Source organism: Phoca vitulina, unplaced genomic scaffold (assembly GCF_004348235.1).
Source record: "Phoca vitulina isolate PV1807 unplaced genomic scaffold, GSC_HSeal_1.0 scaffold9, whole genome shotgun sequence".
In the NCBI taxonomy this organism is placed as follows: Eukaryota; Metazoa; Chordata; class Mammalia; order Carnivora; family Phocidae; genus Phoca; species Phoca vitulina.
The window spans coordinates 35,356,453-35,381,077 of NW_022589712.1; the positions used below are offsets into that span (position 1 = coordinate 35,356,453).

A 24,625-nucleotide genomic window follows, 5' to 3' on the forward strand; every position below is an offset into this window, starting at 1 on the left:
AGATGGTTAAGCGTCTGCCTTCGGCTCAGGTCATGATCCCAGCGTCCTGGGATCGAGTCCCGCATCGGGCTCCCTGCTCCTTGGGAGCCTGCTTCTCCCTCTGCCTCTCTCTCTCTCTGTCTCTCATGAATAAATAAATAAAATCTTTAAAAAAAAGAAAATCAAAAGAACAAAAGAAAAATTAAATATAAACCAAAAACCAACAAAAAAGAATAAATGAGATCAAAAAGCTAGTTCCTTGAAAAGATCAATAAAAGAGCCAAACCACTGTCAGTTCTAAATGAAGGACAATCAAAACTATGCAATATTAGAAAACACAAAAAAGATATAACTACAGTTATACTTGCTGTTAGGAAAGCAATAAAAAAAATATTACATATAAACTTAGAGACAGAGATTTCAATCTAAATACCCTTATATTTAGTAAATACTGATTCTCAAAATTTGACCCAAGAAGACTTAGAAGCCTGAACAGATGATAGAAGAAAATAGAATCTTAAAATTTACCAATGAAATTTCACCATGGTTTTATAGTTGAGGTTTCTTTAGCTTTTAGAGAACAGTTGATACCTATGTTAATAAAATTGTTTAGACCATAGAATACCATTAAAACCAACTAAATATATTTTAATAGCTAGCATAACTGTGATAACATAACCAGGTAAAGATGGCACTCTCTCAAGCTCTTCTCTCTCTCTTTTTTTTTTTTAATGATTTTATTTCTTTATTTGAGAGAGAGACAGAGAGAGTGAGAGAGAGAGAGCACAAGCAGGGTGAGGGGCAGAGGGAGAAGCAGACTCCCCACTGAGCGGAGTTTCAGGATCATGACCTGAGCCGAAGGCAGACACTCAACTGACTGAGCCACCCAGGGGCCTTGCCTCTCTGTCTTTTTTTAAATCTCTCTCTCCTTCTCTCTCCTTTTCTCCCTCCTCCCCTCCTCTCCTCTCTCTGTGCGCACACACTTTGCAGACCAATTTCATTCAAGAACATGCTTGAAAAAACTTCAAAATAAAATATTGAAAATTTGAAACCCAGCTGTGAATTAAGGAAACATCACAATGTGATCTATAATGATTGTTTTCTAGGAATGCAAGGATATGACACTTGTGGTAGGAAATCTAGCCAAATATTTCAATGCATCTTCGTCAAAGGAGCAAAAACATATGGTTTTATTAATAGATATTGTAATGTACTTATTTTTACTTAAAAGTAAATAATAGAAATTTATAGAAATAATCTATAATAGGAAAATAAGGAAGCTACTTAAACATGATAAAGGTGATTCAACAGTAACGAATAGCATGCATATTAAGGAGTGAAAACCCTAAAGGTATTGCTATGTAATCAGGAGTGTGATGTGGATAATCAGTCTCACTAGTATTCAATTTGGGGAAGTTCTAGTAAATGAAATAAGACAACAAAAGGAATAAATTGCTTAACTGTTAGAAAAGATAAGATTATTTTAACATGAAGTTATTTTATACCAAGAAAACTAGAAATATTTTAAAATGGAACTACTAATCATTGAAGTGGCTAATTCAAGATAAATATTCATAAGTGATAGCTTTTCTGTATATTAGCAGGAAACAGTAGTAGACATTACAAAATCTCTTTCACAATAATAAAAAAATTTTAAAGTATCTAGGAATAAATTCAACAGAGATATAGGTCCTAAGTGACTAAATTCTCAAAAGTATATTAAAGGACATAAAATATGATATGAATCAGTAAGTGGAGACATGCACCATGGCCCAGAATGGAAATGTTTTATATTAATACCACTTTCTGTAGTTAATGTCATACTAATTGGAACATCATTGGATTTTTATTTTTAATTTGACTTCTTGCTATTAAGAACTGGAAAAGAGTAGTTTGGTTTTTTTGAAAACCATGTATTTGAAAATTACATAGGAAAATTTAAATAGAAAGAGCAGTAAGGGAACATGCCTTGCCAGATATTAAAAAGAACTTTTTACTGAAGTTTACTAAAAAGAACAAGGCTCTTAGAGCAAGCACCTCCAGTAAGAGAATTAATATGGAGGAGGGGAGGTAGCTATCTGAAATCAGGTCTTGGAAAAATTTATGATCTTCCTCACTGGAGTTGACTTGAAAAGTAGTAAAGAAAGGGATTTTTCTATTTGTATGATTCCATGAGAGTGTTTATCATTGTCATTATTATAATTATCTGTTGAGCCCTACTTTGTGTAGGGTATTATGTAGGGACTAGATCTAGAAAGAATAGTAAGACCTGATCACTGGCTTTGGTGCTATTGGTTGGTCTATCTCTATAGGACAGAATCTAAACTTTCTCAATTTGGTTCATTTATTTCCTGACATTTTTCTCCCCGTTCTGATTCAACAAGTGAGATGGACATACCACAGATAGCTCATAGTGCCACTGGAATTATATAGATTACTGTGGGGGGTTGGGGGCTACAAATGCAGATTCTTAAAAATAAACTCCGTAACATTCTATGTAAGCTCTCTAAGCTGTGCTAACACAATCTACAGGCTTCTTTAACCAAAAGGGACAAGTTTTGAAGTGTGCGTTTAAAAGTTCTCTTAAATTAACCCAATAGGAAAGAGGCATTACAATGATGCTTCCCTTTCATTTTGTACTTTTGTTACTATAAATAATACTCGGTGCTGCATTATTTCTCAGAATTAGGAAAAATCGTTTGCCCAAAGAACAGTTTAGTTGTCTCTATATTTTTACGAAACAATCTAAAGTAGCACTGTCCTGGAAAATCCCTGCATGCTGTGCTTCAAGACCATTTTCAACATGGATAAGCAAGGCATTAAAATCTTTTTGAGGTGAGAAGCTAGAAAGTTGCTTTTATTTACCCCTCGAAAACTCAGTGCCTCGGGTCAACAGGGCAGCATTTTAGCTTTCCTGTTTTTTTTCCTTTTCTCCTGATAATTTTCTGTGTTGTCATTCCAAGTAAGGAACAAACTGTCAAGGTAAATAAAAATTTACACAGAGTTAAAGAACTGAGCAAGACTTCTAATTGTCTTTCTTTGGCAGGTGTCTGACAAGAAAGGTAAGTTCCTCGACTGTGTCAGGCCAGCATCCTTTTTCAAAAAAAAACCTGATCTTTGATAGATTCTTCATTTTTTATTTTTTACATTGTCAACCAGGTCTAGTGCCTATGACTGGTGTTGAATGGCTTTATTTGGGCTCTTTTTTTTTTTTTAAGATTTTGTTTATTTATTTGACAGAGAGAGACACAGCGAGAGAGGGAACAGAAGCAGGGGGAGGGGGAGAGGGAGAAGCAGGCTTCCTGCCGAGCAGGGAGCCCGATGTGGGACTCGATCCCAGGACCCTGGGATCATGACCTGAGCTGAAGGCAGACGCTTAATGACTGACCCACCCAGGCACCACCTGTTTGGGCTCTTTTGAAAACACTTGTTTACATGTTTGCACAGAGGGGCTACAATGAGATCCGTGAAGTGAAACAGTTCCATTTCACCGGCTGGCCTGACCACGGAGTACCATACCATGCCACGGGCCTTCTTTCCTTTATCCGGCGAGTGAAGTTCTCCAACCCTCCCAGTGCCGGCCCCATCGTTGTGCACTGCAGGTGAGTGCTGGACCGGACGCTCTGGACTGTGTACAGCCAGCTTTTTTAAAGTATGAAGACGAGGCCTTCAAGCACAAAACTAGTGCATGCTCACAAGGTTCCGGCTTACATGTATTACAGGGAAGGTTAAAAAAAAAAAAAGTTAGCTCTAAGGAGGATATAAAATAGAAACTTAAAAAATAAATACATTCATCCTAATGTGTGTAGTGTTGTTCACAAATGGGTGTGTGGAAACTCTGTCTTTTAGCGGCAACATCTGTGTTTGGGTTTGTTTTTTTTTTTTTTCCTATCACTTTTGCAAATCCCATATTGTATGGAATGGGAGGTTAAAATAGAGATTTTTTGCCAATCTAGTAAATTCCCAATAGAAACCCAGCTTTTAAAACTAAATTTGAGACATACAGAGTTACTAAATGGCCTAAATTGCAAGAATTTGTGCTATAAAACAGCTATTTAAGAATTAAAAAAAAAAAAAAAGAGCCATCCATCAGAGGACCTTAAAAACTACATCAGTGAGATCCAGCAAATATATGCCAGAAAAATGTGAACATTATATCCAGGCTTCCTTCTGATTAGAAACTTCTCTTAAAACAAGCATTCAGAGACACTAAAAGCAAATTACATGGCCTCATTTTGAGATGTGAACAGAAAAATATGTACTGAATCTGAAAAGCTTTTCCTAAATGCTGCACACCATTCTCAAATACCATCCCCTCCAAGCTACATAATAGGTTGTACTTAAGCATTTTTTTTTCTGAAAATCCGACCTATTCAGAATTTAAATGACCACATATGGAAGAGGGAAAACAGCACAGAGACTGACATAAAAGTAAGGCATCCCATAAGGATCAGATACTGTGTACGCTGAAAAAAAATCTTCAGTTCAGTCCTCCTCAGGAAATCTGATGTACTCTTCAGTTGCTTTACTGTCTCAAACCCTGGGAACAGTGATTGAGAAGATGGTAGGCAGAAGAAAAAGAAAAAAAAAGGAAAGAGAGAGAGATACCCACAATATCTTTTACTTAAATTTCTTAAAGAACAGTATGTTTAAGAGAAGTGACCAAATCTGGACAACAAAGAAATAATGTTAATAGCCAATCTATGCATTTAGAAAATGAGATAAATGGGTTTTCAATTCAGGAGTGTCTTGACTTATCATAGAGGTTTACTTTCCTATGATTTGCTTGCTTCAGAAGTGCTCCAAGATTCTCAGATACTCTCTTGAAACAAGAAGTGTCATTTTTCACTTATACTCAGATATCTGTGAATTTATAAAAAAGAGGAAGCTGACTACCAAGTGAAATTCCCCCCTCCCCAAAATCCCAGCTATATCTTATTTGCACTGTTGATTTTTATATATAAAATTGAAGAGAGCTGCCTGGGTGGCTCAGTCAGTTAAGGGTCCGATTCTTAATTTTGGCTTAGGTCATGATCTCAGGGTCATGAGATCGAGCCTCACATGGGGCTCCCCGCTCAGCAGGGAGTCTCTGAGATTCTCCCTCTTTGTCTGCCCTCCCCCTCACATTCTCTCTCTCTAAAATAAATAAATAAATCCTTTTTAAAAATTGAAGAAACATTCCCAAGAGGTAAAACAATCAGTGGTATGTTAAGATTCAATGACGGAATTAAATACAGTAAGATAGTGGCTATCTTTGTGACCTGTTAAGAATTATATTCTATACCTAACTATTCATTTTCATTTTTCCTTCAGATCACCAAATATTCTTTCTACTATTGGCCTTCTCCTCATTGATAACCACCATTTTCCTCCCCACCATCACCATTAGCACTTCCTCTGAATTGTGACTCCTCAGATTTCCCAGTAAATGTTTTGGAATTAATTTTCTTTGCCTTGGTATTTACAAGAGTCTGTCAGACTAAAACAGTGAGCCAGCATTCTTGCATTTTGCCAGAGGACCCACAAGTATATGAGTAAGAATATTTTTGAGGTTAAATCTTAAAGCACAAATCCACCCCTTGGCCAATTCTATGAGCTTAAAATCACGTGCACTAGATTTCCAAAGAATGAAGACTTGTATGAGAGCTGTGGAACTTGAACAACATATATACGTTATTTGTAAAACACAATTTGATATACAAAGTTTATCGTTTTAATTTCAAACTCATGCTCCAGTCTTCATTTTGCACCAAAGCAAATACTGTACATGAAGTTATTTGTACATTAAATAAGTGTTTTATATAACATACAAATTACATCTTGCAGTTTGTTAAATCAATTTGATTCCACCTATCTGACAGTTGAAAGGATCTTTATTTAATAAGATTGCAAGAACATACGTCTTTCAATTCTTCAGATTTGTTTAATTTTTTTCAGTGCTGGTGCTGGACGAACTGGCTGTTACATTGTGATCGACATCATGCTGGACATGGCTGAAAGAGAGGGTGTTGTTGACATCTACAACTGTGTCAAAGCCTTAAGATCTCGTCGTATCAATATGGTCCAGACAGAGGTATGCTGCTTGTTGATTGATCTCTGATGGCTTTTTTTTTTTTTTTTTTTTTGCTTTCCAACATTTATCAAAAACAATGTTTTTCACATAGAATCAATATTACCTCATCAAGTCATATAGGAAAATATTGACATCATTATTAATGTTTCTACATAGAGAAAATTCTTTGTATCCTCTACCTTTGATGACAGAAGAGTTTTATTAAAATAGTTTGATTTTTTTTTTCTTTCTTAGGAACAGTACATTTTTATTCATGATGCCATTTTAGAAGCCTGTTTATGTGGAGAAACTGCCATACCTGTCTGTGAATTTAAAGCTGCCTATTTTGATATGATTAGAATAGACTCGCAGACTAACTCTTCACATCTCAAAGATGAATTCCAGGTATTTACTTATTTCTAGAGCTTCTTTTATGAGCAACTTATTACAGTGTGTTCTGGGCATTATTAATTCCTCTAAGGAAGGTCTTTCAGGTCAAACTTATAACTTTTGACCCTGTCTCTTTCATTATACATATTACGGAGTCACTATTGTATTAATGAGCTCATATCTGCTGTATCTGGAAGGGCAAATGAGTTCAGACTCAGGGAAGAGTATGGGGAAAGGTATCATAAAAGTCAAACTTGGTGGTGATTTGTGTGTATTTACAGCCTTTTTTTATGCAGACTTACGGATTTTAACCTTCTGTGTCACTCACAAGGTGAGATCAAGCGCATTAATAATAATAGCTGAAGTTTGTACTAAACATTGTCTCTAAATAACCCCAAATGTTTTCACTGCCCTTAAAACATCCCTGAAGGTGTGTGAATGTGAAGTCAAGAGGAGCTCTGGACACCTAATACTTTGATCCTTTGTGCAGTGCTCTCTCTAGCTTGTTCTACCCTGTTTTCAAATATGGCATGCCAAAACGTTACTACAGATGATAGTTTCCAACTTTGATGATGGGTCATCGTTATGGGCCGCTCTAATTCTGTTTTCTGTGGTTAGGCAGTGCCTTTTGCAGGTAGCGACGGTTTTTGGCTTCCCTTTTCCTTTTAGGAAACACAGTAAACAATGTGTATATTGTTTCTTTGTCACTTCTCAGGCTTCATGAGCTTTAACTAAGTCTATCAGCCTGTCATCATGGCAAATGCCATCGCCTTGTACAAGTCCTTCCCTTTGTACTTGGCCTCCCAGATACTTGATGGATCTGCTCTGTGCTATTAAATGGGTCACTTGCTTTTAACCTAGGTTCCCTTTTCTTTTTAGACTTTGAATTCAGTCACCCCTCGACTACAAGCTGAAGACTGCAGTATAGCGTGCCTGCCAAGGAATCATGACAAGAATCGTTTTATGGACATGCTGCCACCTGACAGATGTCTGCCTTTTTTAATTACAATTGATGGGGAGAGTAGTAACTACATCAATGCTGCTCTTATGGACGTAAGAGACTGCTGTCTTTGTTAGCGTGAAGTGTCATGAAAAGCTACGTGATGTGATGAACACCGGCTGGTTTTCTTTTCAAGAAAATTAACAGGGCCTAGAAAGGAAACTTGGAAATTTTTTTTTGAGAATGATTTTGAATTTCCCCTACAGGGATTCTTAGGAACTCTAAGTTTTAGGCCCCATTTTAAGTTTGGAGCTTGGTTGTCAGTTATTATATTCTGTACAGGAAATACCTGCAGGTCATATTTTCCATCTTAATTATTTTCAGAAAAGAAAATCATGTTTATGTATTTTGAATGTTAGGTGAGGAATGAATTTTTAAAGCCACATAATGCTTTACCTTATGGTAGTTGTGTTAATTTGGGAAATCTTTATCTCTGACATTTAATGTTCCAGTAATTTATGGCTAACTTGTTTTATTGGCCAATAATTATTAGAGACCCTTTATAAATAACTAGGAGAAGGCACCGAGGATACATGTTAATACATCCATCGTTAATGAAAAAACTGTCTTGCCCCACTCCAACCATCACAAAGTGTAAGTGGTAGAGTGTATCCTCAGCAGGTTAGCATCCCATAGACAGAACAACATGCGGAGAGAGTTTTAAGTCAGTCCTTGGCTACCTTGCTGGGTTACCTTGGAAAGAAGCAAGAAGGCTGTCCAGGTTCAGAATCCTTTTAAACAGCTCATCATATTCATTTGTAAACATTTCTAGGTTTTGCCTTTTCATCTATAGAACCATAGCCAGGAGAAATTAGAAGTCAGGGTCCATGCCTGTGTGACTAATAATGAAGCTTTCTGCATTGTTGCTCCTATTGTGTTTTCAAAAATTAGCTTCTGATAGTAGAGACTTAGAAAGCCTACTTTCTACTTCTAAGACTAGTCTTTTAGCCAGTTACTTTGCTCTTTTTATGTTGCAGAGCAGAATAGTCTAAAGACAAGCTCAAGTGAAAAGTTCCCGTTCTTGCTATGACCAGAATCTTGCCTTGTCATTAATCACATCCACTGAAATCACACCAGATCCTCATTGTTATCTTTTTCTTCCCATTTTAATTGTCTGGAAAGACAAATATACTAAATACAGAGAAAACACACAAGACCTTTTTGTTTCTGAGTCTAGATTTGGAATTTTAAAAGGCTGTGTGGAAAAGGGAAGGAGAAAATACTGTTAGGAAAGAGATTGATGAGGCATAGGTCTGAGACATTTTTTGTCTTTGGCATCGATTGCTGTCAAATTTTTCTTCATTTCCAGTTTGTTTTCTAGTCAGTAGGAAGACTGAACCTTGTTCTCTACCTGTTTCTACTCTCTGCTTAATTCCCTATGATTCAACATAGATACATTTCATAATTGAGACCGTCCGGGGGATTCAGTAGTGGTAGTTGGGGCCTCAGAAAAGTTAGGTTTGGTTTGTCTTATAAGAACAGAGCTCACTGGTCAGCACTCCCCACTCCCTCTACCCTCTAGCAACATCCTCAGTGTTCTGTACCCTTGTGCCATGATTGTGAAGCATTAGGAGGCAAGGCCAAGGATTCTGTGATTTCAAAGCCTCAGATGGGCTCTTCTCCTTACAGAGGAAAGATCTAGGAAAGCACCTGTGTCCCTCAGATCATCTTATTCATCTCCCCTCCCCTGTGACTCAAAAACTGAGTAAATAGCTTGCCTTCCCATGGAACAGACATGTGATTGGAAGGAAAGTTATTCTTCTGACCCTTTTTCATGAGCCTTCATACTTTCTTAGGAGACACCTCAGAAGCAGGTGTAACTCTGTGAGGCTTGAGGTCATTTAGAAGCAGCCATATGAACTGTCAGCACTCAGATTTATCCCACTGTCTTCCACGGAGCTGAATGCCATGGTTAGCAGCATTTCCCAAATGGCGATAAGATCAATGTTCAAGAATCTGTTTCTACACTGATGTTAAGACACTTGAAAAACTAAAAGAGTTAAATGATACAAATGAGTTAGGGGATCACTGACAATTTTATCAGCATGAAGGAAATCTATCTCAGGCAACTGTCTAGTCATTTTTTTACAAACTATTTAATACATAGAAATATAGATCATTAGTCTGCAGAATGACAGATTGCCCAGGTCACATGAGCATACTCTCTCCTTCTGGATAGAGATAATGTGTCACGTCCCAGTCAGGGGGCACTTGGTAAAAAAAGGAGCCATTCCCTTATAGGTGGAGCCAAGAAGTGCATTTTACTTTAAGAAAAATCTTAAGTGATTGAAACTGTCATTCTGATCATGAATATACATTAGAAATGCCCAGGAAACTGGGATGGGCCTGCAAGATGAGCAGAATGTGCTGATAATATCCATATAATGTAAAAGCACACAAGTTTGAGGCATATGTGGTTTTTCTTACTTGAAATGGAAGAGAACCCAGCAGTTTTATATATAGATATAAATCAGATTTATATCTATATATAAATATATATAAAATACACAATATTGAAATATATATAAATATATATAATATATGTATATGTTGATAGATGTTGATAAATGATAGAAGATAGATAGATGATAGATAGATAGATGAAAGATAGATAGGGACACAGATATACCTACATACATACCAGGGAATTTTGTGCCTTCAGCCTCTCAGATTGATTACCTTTGAAAAACTGAAAGAGCCCACAGGTACCTCATGGAGGATCTTAACCTTAAGAAGTTCTTTAGTTTCTTCTTTTGTTTTTGTCCTATATTTACTTCTCTCAGCAAGGTAAAACTTGAATTGCTGTTGAGACTTTGAAGCCCTGCCATCAGATTGACAAAGTAGTGGCTCCAGTACATTCCAGTGGCCCAAATCTCTTATTCCATGGCTTAGGCAGCGTCCAGCTCCCTCTCCACGTGGAGCTGTTACACCTTACCTGGTCCTACCTTGAGATGTGTTGAATTGGCTTGTACGACTGATCATTCATTTTAAGTTCTCATGTTTTCCCATCTACCTTGTTTCTTCACAGAGTTACAGGCAACCAGCTGCTTTCATTGTCACACAGTACCCTCTGCCAAACACTGTGAAAGACTTCTGGAGATTAGTGTACGATTATGGCTGTACCTCCATCGTGATGTTGAACGAAGTCGACTTGTCCCAGGTTAATGGCTGGGAGTTGCTTCTGTGTACTCATACACAACCTAATGAAGTAGTAATAAGATGTTAAAATCCGCTTCATACTACCCTCATTGGAGAAAAATAATGCTCATTTTGGTTTTTTTTTCCCCCAAAAACATTCATCATCTAGGGGTGTCCTCAGTACTGGCCAGAGGAAGGGATGTTGCGATATGGCCCTATCCAAGTGGAGTGTATGTCTTGTTCAATGGACTGTGATGTGATAAACCGGATTTTTAGGATATGCAATCTAACAAGAGTAAGTCATTAATATTTTACGTGAGCTGATCCAGAGCAACTGAACATAACCATGTTGGGGTATAATTTCCAATCAGACAGCAGGAAGAGTGGAGTTAATAGGTGTTACATAATCAGTCCCAAAGCTAGTAATCATCTTATACCTTAGTATTAGAAGAAAAATGCATTCCCAAAAACATTTCTGCTTAGAAATGCAGGAAGCTGGCTGTCCTGGTCAGTTACTTAATGTATTACATCAGAAACTAAATTCAGATGCACTGACTCAACTGAGTTTGATGGTCTGAGCCTGGTCTCTGCGCATATGTGGACTTTCATCAAGGTCAACTACATGTTTTATTAGTATTGATATCCAGCCCAGAAGAGGCATATGATTGAAAAATAAGTATATAATAATAATGATGATAACTAAAAGGCTTTACCTCAGGAGGAAGGGATTTGTCGGATCAGCCATTATAGAAAGATGCCATGTCACTATTGCATATAAGGGAGAACCCCACACATGAGGGGAAAAGGTAAATCACAGCCATCATTGATTCTCCTTCACCTGTAATTTCATCTTGCTGAATGTCCCAGGATCTGGCTCTGCCCAGAATTGTAGAACCAGCACTGGTACCACTTTTCCCAGGAGCAAAGGAGCAGCTGTGTTTCTCAGAAATCTTTCTTTCTTTGAGCCTCCATATATTTTACACTAAATGATAAAATTAAGTCTGGGGTCTGTCCTCCAAAAAAGCAAAAAAAAAAAAAAAAAAGTGCTAATAAAAACTGTTTAGATTGTGTAGCCAAATAGCAAACAGAATTTGAAAAGAAATCATTAGTAGCTTCCATGGAATTACTCTCTTTTTAAAGAGGATTACTCTGTTTTTAGTGCACCAGCTTTATGTATGTGTATAATTTTAAGTGTGTGATTCAGATTGTCATGTTTCGGTGTTTTCATATCAAATGGCTATATGTGTTTCTGGTTAATAAGTCTATATGTATAACTATAAGCAGAGGATATAGTCATAGCCAATTCTGTCGCTCATTTCAGTGGAGAAAAAAAGGATAACTTCAAATCATGTCATAATATCCATGCATATCTTAGATGTTAATTTAAATGGAATCTCATTATGTCTGCACATCTGTTCCATTATGGTTCTAGTAATATTTTAGCTGAGAAACCATAGCACTAAACTCAGAAAGTAAGACTTGTCTTTTTATTGAGCTGTTTATATGAAAAATATTCTAAGGATGGGAACTGAAATCTGTGTTTTTTCGTCGGCATATTTGTTTATTTATCTTCCTCTATGTTTGGTGTTCTGGTTCCTATTAGTGCACGATTTTTTTTCTATTTCTAGTCTTAGTTAATATCGTGCACTTCATGAGATATTTAATATGCACCAATGAGAAGTTGGGTGTTGTACTAGTAGGTCCTTGTGATGCGTGAGCCCTTGCCAGGTGGAAATTCAAATCTGATGGCTATGATACAGCTTATCATGTATTGCAAATACTTTCTTAACATTTTCTTATGAGGCCTTAATGTTTTGGTTCATTCATTCAACAGTACTATTCTTTGGACAGTATTCTGCTAGGTTCTAGTGACACAGAGTTCAGGGGAGAAAGAGAGAGATTTCCTCATCTTTAAAGAGTTTGTATTTTATCAGGGAAGATAAGCACTGAACAAGTCATTGTATAATCATTTATTTACAAATATGAGAAATCTTAGAGAAAAAGGACGAAATCCAGAGTGTTTGGGTGATCTGACATAGCTGGGTGACTGGAGAAGACTTCACTGGGGTAATGATCTTTGAGGCACAATTTGAAGAATCGGTAGGAGCTATTTGGGGTGGGAGAACCAACTATCCTGGTGTTCACAGGACAGAGAGGTTTTCTAGGACACATGAGTTTCAGTTCAAAGACCAGAAGAGTCCCAGGCAAACCCAAGACAAATTGATCACGGTGTTTTGGGATTGAGAGGCACAAACAAGGAGATCTCTGAGACCAAATGGAGAGTTTGTGCAAAGTTCCCCAGGCAAGAAATGACTTAATAAATGGACTAATAGAAGGCCAATGTGTAATAATGCGGTATAGTAAAGGGAAGGTTGGGGAAGGAAGTGGAGCCATATCGTGTAGAAATTTTTAAGCCACTGCAGCAATTTGGATTTTATGTAAGATCATTTGGAAGCCATTAAAGCAGGGGAATGACAAGATCATATTTGCATTTCAAAATAATCATGATGCTGCAGTAAAAATGGTTTGGAAGGAGATCAAAGTTTATTCAAGGAGACCAACTAGGAAGCAATTATCATAATTGGTGATTGGGCCAATGCAATGATGTCAGCCATGATAAAGAGGAGAAGAATTTGAAAGTTATTTAAGGTGTGTGCTTGATTATTGGATATGGGGTGTGAGGGAGAAGCTTATATAAAGGTAATTCTCATGTTTCTTGCTTCTGTAACTTAGAATGTTTCTGTACTAGTATGTACATATTTTGGACTTACCAGCTAGACTCACTCCAGCATAAATGGCATTTATGTCGTGGTGTAAACATGTATGCATCTTCACTTTTTAGTAGAAATTCGAGTCCCAACTTATTTACAGAAAAATGCTCTTTCCTCTACAGCCACAAGAAGGTTATCTGATGGTACAGCAGTTCCAGTATCTAGGGTGGGCCTCTCACCGAGAAGTGCCAGGCTCCAAACGGTCATTTTTGAAACTGATACTGCAGGTGGAAAAATGGCAGGAGGAATGCGAGGAAGGGGAGGGCCGAACCATCATCCACTGCTTGTGAGTATGGCGCCTCGGCTGGGCCGTGTGGGGGCCTGGTGCTCGCTTCCTCACCAGCCTTCCTATTTTCCACGTTAAAGAGTACTCAGCTCACATCTTAGGGATCTCCACAGATAGCATTTCCAAATAGTCTTCCTGTCTCGTGAGTCTCTAATTAACTACCAATTTTCATTTTCATATTTTTTAAACATCCATTATTATATAGTTATCATATGATTTAAACTCTTTCGAACACTACTTGGAACCACTTTTCTGATGTACACAGCGTACAAATGTACCAAAATTTCGAGGGATCGAAGTCGCAGCAGCCTGTGCCTCCAGCATGTTCCTAAGCATAAACTACAGAGCTAACGTCATCCTCACGTGTCCCTGTGCTCTACCATCTACACATACATGCGTACAAATGGAGCAAAATTAATACAAAATGGAAAAAAAATGAAGATCATGTTTTCATTTCCTCAACCTACAAGATTGTGTGACCTCTGGTGACTAAAAGCTGCTATCTAAAATGCCTTGGCTTTCTTTGCTTCCAGAAATGGTGGTGGGCGAAGTGGTATGTTCTGTGCTATAGGCATTGTTGTTGAAATGGTGAAGCGGCAAAACGTGGTGGATGTGTTCCATGCAGTCAAGACCCTGAGGAACAGCAAGCCCAACATGGTGGAAGCCCCGGTGAGTCACAGAGTCTCAGACACAGAAGGGAGCAGAGACATTAGACAATCATAACCTACTCGTTGGGTTGACTTCATACACCCAAGGGAATAGGATGTGTAAGTGAGTCTTTGTGGGGACTTTCCTGCCTAACTGATAAACAGCTGAGTATCTCTCTCTACCCACATAAACCTAATCACATATCACAGAAACTGTTCGTGATGAAAACTATTTTCACTTGATTTGGGAAATGTATAGAATTGTGGGTTTTTTTCCTGTGATAGGCCATACATACTAGCTGTAATAAACTTTAGTAAATAGTTCTTATAATAAAAATAAATTCCACTGTCTAAGCCTTATTCTTGTCTATTTTTCATTTCTTAAAGCATCTAGGTTAACTGGTAAAGCATTCATCCAACGGATATATTCCTAAGTTGTATCAGCACTTTGGACACCTAATGTCTGTCCTTAACCGTCAAATGAAGTTTATTTTAGTCATTACCTATAATTCTTCTTCATTTCTGGTCAAATTATAAATTTTAAACTGGCCTCATTGACAGTTTTCAACTTTTACCAGTTAGAGCGAGTGGTTCAGATGCTGCCACCTGAATTTTCCAGGGCTCATAAAATCAGAACACAGCTCACAAAATAAGAGACGATAGGAATGGGTATGTGGGAGCTCATCTGGGTGGAGCTGTATGAACAGTAAGAAAGAAAAGTTAAACTCCTCAAGCACATTTTACTTCTAAAGAGAGATGTCTGTGGGTTACACATATGTGCAAGGTGGGATAAGGTCAGGAGCAGCTGTGTAGTTTATGTTCACACAAAGGTAAACCAGAAAAACCAAGGCAAAATTGTTGCTTGCCCTACATTTATCAAGATGATCAGATAACTAAAATGAGCAATTCAATAAACCTTTAAAGTATTCTCACCACTTCCTGCTCATGGATTGTTCACACAAAAAGTACATTGCTTCCTGAGACAAAAATCTGAAGAGTTACATTTATACCGTTTCACTTTTACAAGTGATAACAGACGTTTACCCCTTCTACAAGCCCCCTCAAGCCGCCCCTCCTCTAGCTCATCCCTTGGGTTATTGCTGTTGTCTGGACAAGATGATGTTGGTGCTGACTCGAGTATTGTGGCAATGGAGGTAGAGAAAGGGGGGTGGATTTGAAGGATTTTTGAGGTAGAACTCTCAAGTCTTCTTACAGAATGTAGTGGTTATGTCTTTTGACTCTTTGCTGTCTGAAGGTTTCTTAATGTAAACTCCACCTCTGTCTCAGATCACATCTCCTTAAATTCATCAGTGGGGTCACTTCTGGTGTCAGAATTCAAATTTTACCTCCACATTTCCTACAATAACTTAGGGGGGAAAAAATCTCTGGTTAAACGCAGCCATTCTAGAACCTTCCAAAAAGTTCCTATGTACGTTTACATTCATGTCCCATTAATCCTGACTGAACACCTACCCTCTGATTTGTGTTTAATCAGTGTTAATGATGAGTTCAGTGTGCTGTTGAATTGACCTGACAAGTTTGGTAAGAAAATTAAGAGTGTAAACAAAATTGCTAGTGACAGATTAAAGAGACATAACTGTTTTCAGGCACTTTTTGGCTCTTCAGATGCACTTGCCACAGTGTGGTAGGCTAATTTAAATCACACCTACGTGATAATTAAGGGTAGGATTGATAAAGATCTCTTGGGGGAAGTTTTTATTACCCTAGTTTATTGCTGGAGACACCTGAAAGTTCTCTTTAGAAATAATATGCATTTTAGACTGTTCTCCATTCCAGCCTGAATTTTACCCACTTGGACTGAGTTGAGAAATTTTTAATGACACCTTATAAGTCATAACTTGTAATACAGTCTGATCTTTTCTAAATTCTTGATAATGGAGCAGTACATAGATGGACTTAGAGGAAGGGCAGTTTTAACTCAAACTTTGTCAACCACGTTGTCTTAAATATATAAAGACAGCAGAAACAAATTTTCAGGTATAATAAGCTTAAAAGAACTTAAGAACCACTAAGCATTTTTGAAAAATTTACTTAAATACTCTGATGAATGAAAAGCTATATCAAAAATTAAAAACTTGGAATTGTGAATGGCAGTTTAAAATGACTGGTTTTTTGTTTTGTTTTGTTTTTGGTCCTGCTAAGGAAAAATATCTGAAGGTTGGAGAAGAATATTTGCACATTTCGCTGTAGCATTTATTTATATTAAAGAAAAAATAAAAACAATCTAATAGTCAAATCTGTATGTTAGACTTCTATGTAGTGTGAAAAGAAATGTTAAATAACGTAAGAAAAAGGTACATAACAGTGTTAAAGGAAAATAAAATATAAACTTATATTCTCAAATCTATGTACGTAATTACATTTATTCTAAAGTAATTATTTCAACCATGCCTTTAAAAGGACTAGAACAAAACTCAGGCAGTATTTTACCAATAATTGTTTCTAGTAGTAGAATTATGGAACACTTTTTTCTGATTCCTTGTATTTTTCTGCACTGGGCAGTTTTTCTGTAATGATCAGGTTTTACTATTACAATTGGATAAAAAAAAATACTGGAGATTTTCAAAAACTGAGTAGAAAATATGAGGCAAAGATAATATATCTTTTTACATCAAGTCCCTTTTCCTTAAACAGCAATCATTAGACTCAGACATAAAATACGTATGCCCAGAAATTAAACTTCCATATAGGAAAACCAGTGGGTAATTCTTGAATAATTTTAAGCGGTGGCTGGGTGTTCGGTTGGGGGTGGTGGTTCACCATTAGTCTCCTTTTTCTTAACTTTTCTCAACTCGTATGTGTTCGCCTCTTCCAGGAGCAGTACCGTTTCTGCTATGATGTCGCTTTGGAGTACGTGGAATCTTCTTAGTTGGCTGAGATCCCAGAGTACGTCCACGCAGGAGCCCGCTCTCATCTGCTGAGCCAGCCGCTCTCGTACCTGTTACACCTGTGCAGAAAGATTTTCATGTGGGGGGTGGGAGGCTTTTACATTCAAGAAGTAAAAGTATTTTTCTTATGAAGTTGTGTATCTTAATAAAAAGGACTCAATTAGTTTCTATTACTGTACGAAAGCATCAACATTTCGTGCCACATAAATTATATTTAATAAGAACAGATTCAAATGAGAACTTATCAGTGTTTGTACAGTGAATATGCAGCTTTTTCTCGCCTGGTTCTGGTAGAACAGCCACCACACGTTGCATGAATTAACAAATTTCTATGTGGCATTTTTCTCCCTTTTTTTTAGATAAAAGATGTTAACTCTTTAAGGAAGAAGTAAGAAAAGCTGTGCAAATTCATAGTAAAGTTCATTTTTTATATGTTTCCAGTGTAGCAGATCTCTATATAAATATATAAATATATATAACTGGCTTATTTTCTTTTGATGTGCAATGATAGCTGGATCATTTAAAGTTCTTTTTAGGGGAAAAAAAAAAAAACATAAGCCAAAGACTCAACTGTAAATATGTCTATATGGAGAAAGCACATTATATTTATTGGTTACTTACATTCCTTTTTTGATGGCTAAAATACTACCACCACACAATCATTTCTTTTCTGAAGAAAACTTTTTCTTTCACTAAAATCAATTGTAAACGATTTTTGTAGATTATTTTTTGTATGTTTTAGTGTAAGTAGAGGATAAACTTTTTATTCATAAACCAGGAAGCAATGTTCTTTATAGTGACTCTCTTGTGTACATGCTTGTGAATTAAATTTATGTAAAACACCTTGGCAATTGGGTCTTTTAATATAGGACCAAATTAAAACATTTTGCTGAAGATGTGTAATTTTTCACAATTTCATTAGGTAAATAATGGTTTGGTGATCATACATGAGAATTGCACACATTCAAGGGCCTTGCTGATGACTTGCGCAATGCTGAACATCCCTTTAAGCATCGTTTAAATTTTAAAGGAATTGATTTTGTCAGCCTATGAGCAAGCACTGGTCAAGAAAACAAAATGGCAACATTTATGCTTTCAGAGTCAAATTTTAGCAAACTGTAAACCATCAAGATGATAGAGTGTTTCTTTTGATATTTACATGCACAAGCTTTGGGTTCTGACCATAGGAAGTGTGAACAAATCGATGCCAGATTCCTGTTTGTGCATTGTCGTGGGATTTGTAAGTGAACCTTTCTAAATGTGGTCTTGTTCATATGCTCCATATAGCTGTAACTTCACATCATCAGCTTGCAGTTTGTTATTGACTAAAGCATTCCAGTATCCTCCTCCTAGATTGCCAGTACATGACATGGTGCTTATAAAGATTTAACTAAAGTAAGAGTGAAATAAAGTTTTTATAATTACAACAATTGTTTGCACATATTTTCTCTTAACTTCCATGCCTTCATTCCCAAATAAATAGCCTCTTCTCACTGATACTAGTAGACCCCAAAAATTCTATTAAAAGTAAAACGAATGTCCAAGCTACTTTTTTTTTAATTGAATATCAACCGGTCCAGATAAATGGAGGGGGAAAAGGCCAGAGGACTGACTTAATTCTTTTTAGTTGCTATATATGTATGTCACTATCTTTTTACATAATACACATTTTCATACTTCTTCCTTATAGCAAACTTGACAAATAAGTATCATTCCTGTTTTATAGATGTTGCAACTGAAGCTAATGAGAAAGTAAATGATTTGTCAACAGATTCAAATCTGAGTCTGATTTAGCAGTTCATTCTCTTCCACTAAACACACTGCTTCCCCCAATGGCATGACAAAGAAAATTGGGCACTTCATTCTTACCGTTCCTCATTAATTGGTTTTCTCATAAAGTCTCATTATGGGTATCTTCAAACTTCCATTCACTGTGTACATTATTAGAACATTTGTGACTTTCATTAGTAAGAATTTAGATAAAGAGACTTTATCTTTTCCTAGAAAGACTAATTTACATTTAAACATGGATGTATTTAACAAAAAATCCACAAGCTCCTCCCAGATTTCTTTACCCAGTCATGTTCAGGATGTTAATCCCACGGAGGATTCGGCTTTGCCGCATGACCTTAATTTCATTTCTACTCACCCGATTGTGTCCACACTCCACCAAAATCACCGTAAATACTACTGTTTGCAAAGCTCAGAGGTCCGTGTGGCCTCCAAAATTTAAGCAAAGAACAGAAAGAGCCCTCTTTCTCTCTGACAGGAAATAGTGCTGTGCTTGCTTTCCTGGGGACACCACAGAGGCCATTTCGTCAGGAGACAATGGGGGTAGGTATAAATCTGTTTTTCTCAAAACTCCTATTCAGAAGGTCATTCTTAGTACCCGGTGGCACTCCCTGAGTGGTCCTGTGCTTGGATGGCCACATTGCACTCATTCTGTCCCTCTGGGCAAAAGTGGGCACCACTTTTAGAATTTGTCATGCTTTTCACAGTGAAAGGCCTCTTATCTATCAGTTATTCCTTGAATGGCTGTCATGAAGTTGAATTTTATACATCCCCTTCCTAGATAGGATCACTAAGGAAATGCTGGAAGCGTGTGGACCAGAGACACACAAGCCACTGGGAATTTAGGAGTTTTAACAAAGTCCTCTTGAAAATAAGTGTTAGGCGTCTGGTCTGAGCTGTGTAGCCTTTTTCTAGTATTTGGTCTTTGGAGAAAGGTTTTCATGTGAATGTGTTGCTGTATCACAACCAAATGATCTGACATTGAGAGAGAAAAAAGATCTTCCGCCTGGACAAGGAGGGAGAAGAGACATGTTTACCCCTATACTGATGTGCCTATGTGCTCATGCAATACTCCCGTTACTGAGAATCTCCTGGGTTCCAGGTACTCGTGTAATAAGCTTGGAAGGCAGACATCAACAGCTGCTCCCTCTCAAATCCGCTCTGTTACTAGAAAATGGTGGAAAGAAGCTCCTGGCATCTAAAAAAACATAATAGACAATGAGAAATATTAGAATGCAGGAGAGAAATGACTGTAGCTCAACAAGAAATAGGAGGTAATCTGTTAGCTTCGGAAGAATGCCTTTGAGATTTGCCTAACCTACATAGGAGAGTGACAATACTACATTTTTAATTTAATTTCTATGCACTTCAGCAAGCAGTCCTTTTTCATAACAAAATAGCCAAAAGTCAATATTCTGCCCCATATCCCAGTGCAATATGTAAAATATTTATAAAATATTTCCATAGACAGAAACTCCACAGCCTACCTAGATGCATTTCAGTGTTTTAGTAAACACCCCCATTCAATGTAGGGACAACATGCTATTTTACGCAACACTTTCCTAAGTGAAGACAGAAGACAGCCAGCTGTGTCCCCTATAATAATTTCTACTTACATATTATTTCATAAAGTTTCCCCGCAGCTTAGGGAGGCTCGGAATGGGAGCAATATTATCTGAATTTGTTCATAACTCTATTCCAGTGGTCTGCAGAGTATTAGAATATTATCTCTCTGAAACTAAAAGGAAAAGCTCTGTCTTGGGATCTACTTTTAAGTAAGCTGTAAGTGGCTTCTGGAATATAAATTGTCCAAAAATCAATGGTGGTAGATCTATAACACTTCTGAACTTCAGCTTCCTCCAAAGTGAATTGAAATGCTAACCTGGAAGAAAACAAACACCAGACAGATACTGTTGTTATTAAATCCTGTAAGAAACCAGTAGAAGGGGTTTCTAAATCATTGAAGCAAACATGAAGTCCCTACTGGGGATCAGAAAGCCCCTTTTTTAATGTTAAAGTCTGCTTGGGGAGAGAGATTTTGCAACAGATACCATCTTTCATGATGTATTTTCCAATTGTAGGAAATCTACATGAAATCTAACAGAATACTGAGTGCTGATTCTGATGTGTAATTGTCTTATAAGTCTTAGAGACTTAAAAGTCTTATAAGCTTATTAGACTTGATTCACTTAGAAGATATGTAGCATGGAGGCCAAAAAAAAGATTTTTTTTTTTAACCTTTCAGTACTTAAATGCAATCTAAGTAGATACAGAATACGAAGAACAAGAATATTTAAACTGAGTGACCAAAGAGTTCTTTTCTTAAATAGATGTTAGAATGTGCGAACAAGCAAAGGCCATACATTACCACTATTTGCCTGGTCTCAGACAAAATCAAACTGGGAAGGTAGAAAAAAATAAGATCACTATGGCATCCACTTGTTATTTGTTGAGAAAGAGGAGAGGCAAATTCAAATGCCTGCATGGCTAATGGACACTGAGTGGGGAAAGCAGGACAGGTATTTCAGAATGGCCATTCAGATTGTATTATAACAATTAAACCATAAATCTGTTTTTCTCAAAACTCCTATTCAGAAAGTCATTTTTAGTACCCGGTGGCACTCCCTGAGTGGTCCTGTGCTTGGATGGCCACATTCCACTCAGCCGTGTCCCTCTGGGCAGGTGATGTCCTGGCACCACTTTTAAAATTTGTCATGCTTTTCACAGTGACATCCTTTGACCCACATTGAATTTCACAGGGACATCCTTAGTTCATGCATTTTCTAATAGGAATATTTCTCATCTCTGCAAAAATATATCTCCCATTTTTATTAAAACAATATCCCAGAGCACCTGGCTGGCTCAGTTACTGGAACATGCAACTCTTGATCTTGGGGTTATAAGTTCAAGCCCCACACTGGGTGTAGAGATTACTTAAAAAAATAAAATCTTAAAAAAAAATTTTCCCCAATTTTACATTTTCCCAATTTTGGTTGAAAAATGGATACTAGAGATACTCTCGCATCTTCGGTTCTTACTATTAAAAAACACAATAACAAGATTAATGATAGGTGACAACTGCTGTTTGATACGGGAACCAGAGGGAACAATGTGGGGAGGCCAACTCCCACTTGGACTCGAAAGCAAGTGTGATGCCCAAAGAGAATGGCACTTAACCTCCCAGCAGTGTTTGCTGCGTGGGAATATGGACCCAACAGTCTCTCATCTTTCATGAGTGTGGAACTCGGCATTTTTATGTAGACTCTTAAAGACTGTTGAATGTTAGCAACCACTTAAATTCAAAAGCAAACAAACAAACAAACAAAAAAACCCTCTGGCCCAACCCTGTGCAAACAAAAAAACAAAAAAACAAACCCTTTCAGAAGGCTGCATCTGATGTGGTCTGTAAGAGACACAGTCTCCCAGTTCATGACTTCCATTGTAGAATAACTGTTGTTTACTCTTTCGACCTTCTAAAAATATTCTTAAAGAAATACGAGCTTTAGTTCTCTCAAAACAGCTATCATGACTATTTTTTCATATTTATTCTTTTCCAATTTACCTTCTCTTCCTACATATTTTTCTGTTTTAAAAAATTTATGTAGATGAATCTTGACTCCTAAGATGAGAAAAAAAAAACCCAAAAAACATAAAAACAAGGTTGATGTCTCTTTCTGCTCCCTCCTACCTGGACTCAATTCAAAAAAGTGTATTTCAGAAGGTAAATCACACATTTCACCTAATAAGCACCCCCAAAATGATGACTAGAAAATAATTCTTCCGGAAATAATACTATTGAGAACTCAAAAGGAAAGTGCTTGTTCTGTGAGCCATGGGATGGCCTGAACCATTTTAGTCACAAATGCAGAAAAGCATCTGTGAAAGCACCACTCTTCCAGATTGTGATGGTACACACTGATTTCCATGGCAGGTGCGAAACAGTATGGGCTCTTGCCAGCCCACTGTGGGAACTTGAACTCCAGTTCCATAAATCTAATTACCTGAAGCACAGTCAGCAGACTGAAATTGATTTCTTTTCACCTTCATGTTAGTTCTTAGCATGATAAAGTGAGGATTCCTTAATTATTTACTTTCCAATGTCAACTTCTATATTCTCTGAGCTCAAATGGGATCATTGAGGGAAAAAATATAACTTCACATGGGAAATCAGGATTGATTTTCCTCATGAAATGAAAGACATTAGAGGGATATTTAAGATTATCAAATCCAATGCCCTTATTGTTAAGTTTAAGAAATTAAAACCAAGAGACGTCATGTGTCTATCAGTAAAGGTTTGGATAGTAAATATTGTAAGCTTTACAGGCCATTGACTTCTGTTATCTTTGTTGCTAGACCAACCTTTAATGAATGTTTAAAGCAATTATGGGTACCTGCAATAGAAAATCCTTTTCCTCATATATCTGTTTTATAAATCATATTTGATGATTGAAACAAAAATTATAACACCATATGATATTTAAGAAAATGCTACTGCAAAGTGGGGAAGAAAAAGGGATCTAAATAGAAATAAGGTTTCCATGCTTTACTCAAAGTGATAAAATAATGATACTGTTAGATTATAATAAGTCACATGTGTATATTATAATGCCTAGAAGAACCACTGAGAATATTATATTAAGATATATGCTCAAAAACACTATAAATGAATCAAGATGGAATCGTAAAACATATTAATATAACAGAAAATTAAAGGAAGAGAAATAGGAGTGAGAACTAGATAAAATGAACAAAAAACAAATAATTGAATGACTTAAGTGTTAACATATTAATAATTACCTTAAGTGGTCTAAGTATGCCAATAAAAAAATAGATTGTCATATTGGATTAAGAAAATGGAAGCTAACTATATACAAAAAACTCACTATATATTCATTGAAATAGGCTGAAAGTAACAGAATTAAAAAAGATATGCCATGCAAGCTTTCAATTTAGAAAATAATTAGTAACTACTATTAACATCTGATAGACTTCTGAGCAAATAAAATTACTACATAAAGGGATATAACACAATGATAAAAAGATCAATCCACAAAGAAGACATAATGATGCTAAATGTGTACACACCAAGCCACAGAGCCTCAAAATGCATGAAGCAAGGAGAAATAGACAAATCCACAATTATATGTGGAAACTTCATACCCCACACTCCCTCCCACCAGCAACTTATAGAACTAGTAGATAGAAAATCACCAAAGACATACAAGATCTGAACAATACAATCAACTGACAGGGTCTAATTGAAAAATTTAAAATACTCTACCCAAGAACAGCAAAACACATTTTCTTCAAGCAGCCAAGGAACACCACCAAGAGAGCTTATACCCTGAGCCATAAAACAAACCTCAACAAGGGCACATGGGTGGCTCAGCTGGTTAAGCAACTGCCTTTGGCTCAGGTCAGGATCCCAGCAGCCCCTCACTGGGCTTCCTGCTCAGCAGAGAACCTGCTTCTCCCTCTCCCTCTGTTGCTCACCTGCTTGAGTGCACTCTCTATTTCTGTCAAATAAATAAATAAAATCTTAAAAAAAAAAAAAAACTCAACAAACTGAAAAGAATTCTATAAAGTCTGTTCTTTGACCATAAAAGTATCAAACTAAAATTCAATAACAGAAAGGCAACAGGAATATCTCTAAACATATGTA

General features: G+C 36.8%; 1 protein-coding gene across 12 annotated transcripts in view; it reads left to right on the top strand.

Moving 5' to 3' along the window:
* The window catches only part of PTPRK (protein tyrosine phosphatase receptor type K), a 554,769-nt gene extending 535,711 nt beyond the window's left edge, over positions 1–19,058 (top strand). For 11 of the 12 annotated variants that reach the window (XM_032407893.1, XM_032407895.1, XM_032407898.1 and 8 more), the window contains 9 exons: positions 3,427–3,581; positions 5,917–6,052; positions 6,287–6,436; positions 7,301–7,474; positions 10,450–10,581; positions 10,729–10,854; positions 13,453–13,616; positions 14,150–14,285; positions 17,100–19,058. In XM_032407893.1, coding sequence (XP_032263784.1) covers positions 3,427–3,581; positions 5,917–6,052; positions 6,287–6,436; positions 7,301–7,474; positions 10,450–10,581; positions 10,729–10,854; positions 13,453–13,616; positions 14,150–14,285; positions 17,100–17,153 — 1,227 coding nt within the window. In that variant the 3' untranslated portion in view covers positions 17,154–19,058. The remainder of the gene's footprint in view (positions 1–3,426; positions 3,582–5,916; positions 6,053–6,286; positions 6,437–7,300; positions 7,475–10,449; positions 10,582–10,728; positions 10,855–13,452; positions 13,617–14,149; positions 14,286–17,099) is intronic. The other variant, XM_032407901.1, reaches the window with a different exon arrangement.
* The last annotated feature ends 5,567 nt before the right edge of the window (positions 19,059–24,625 follow it).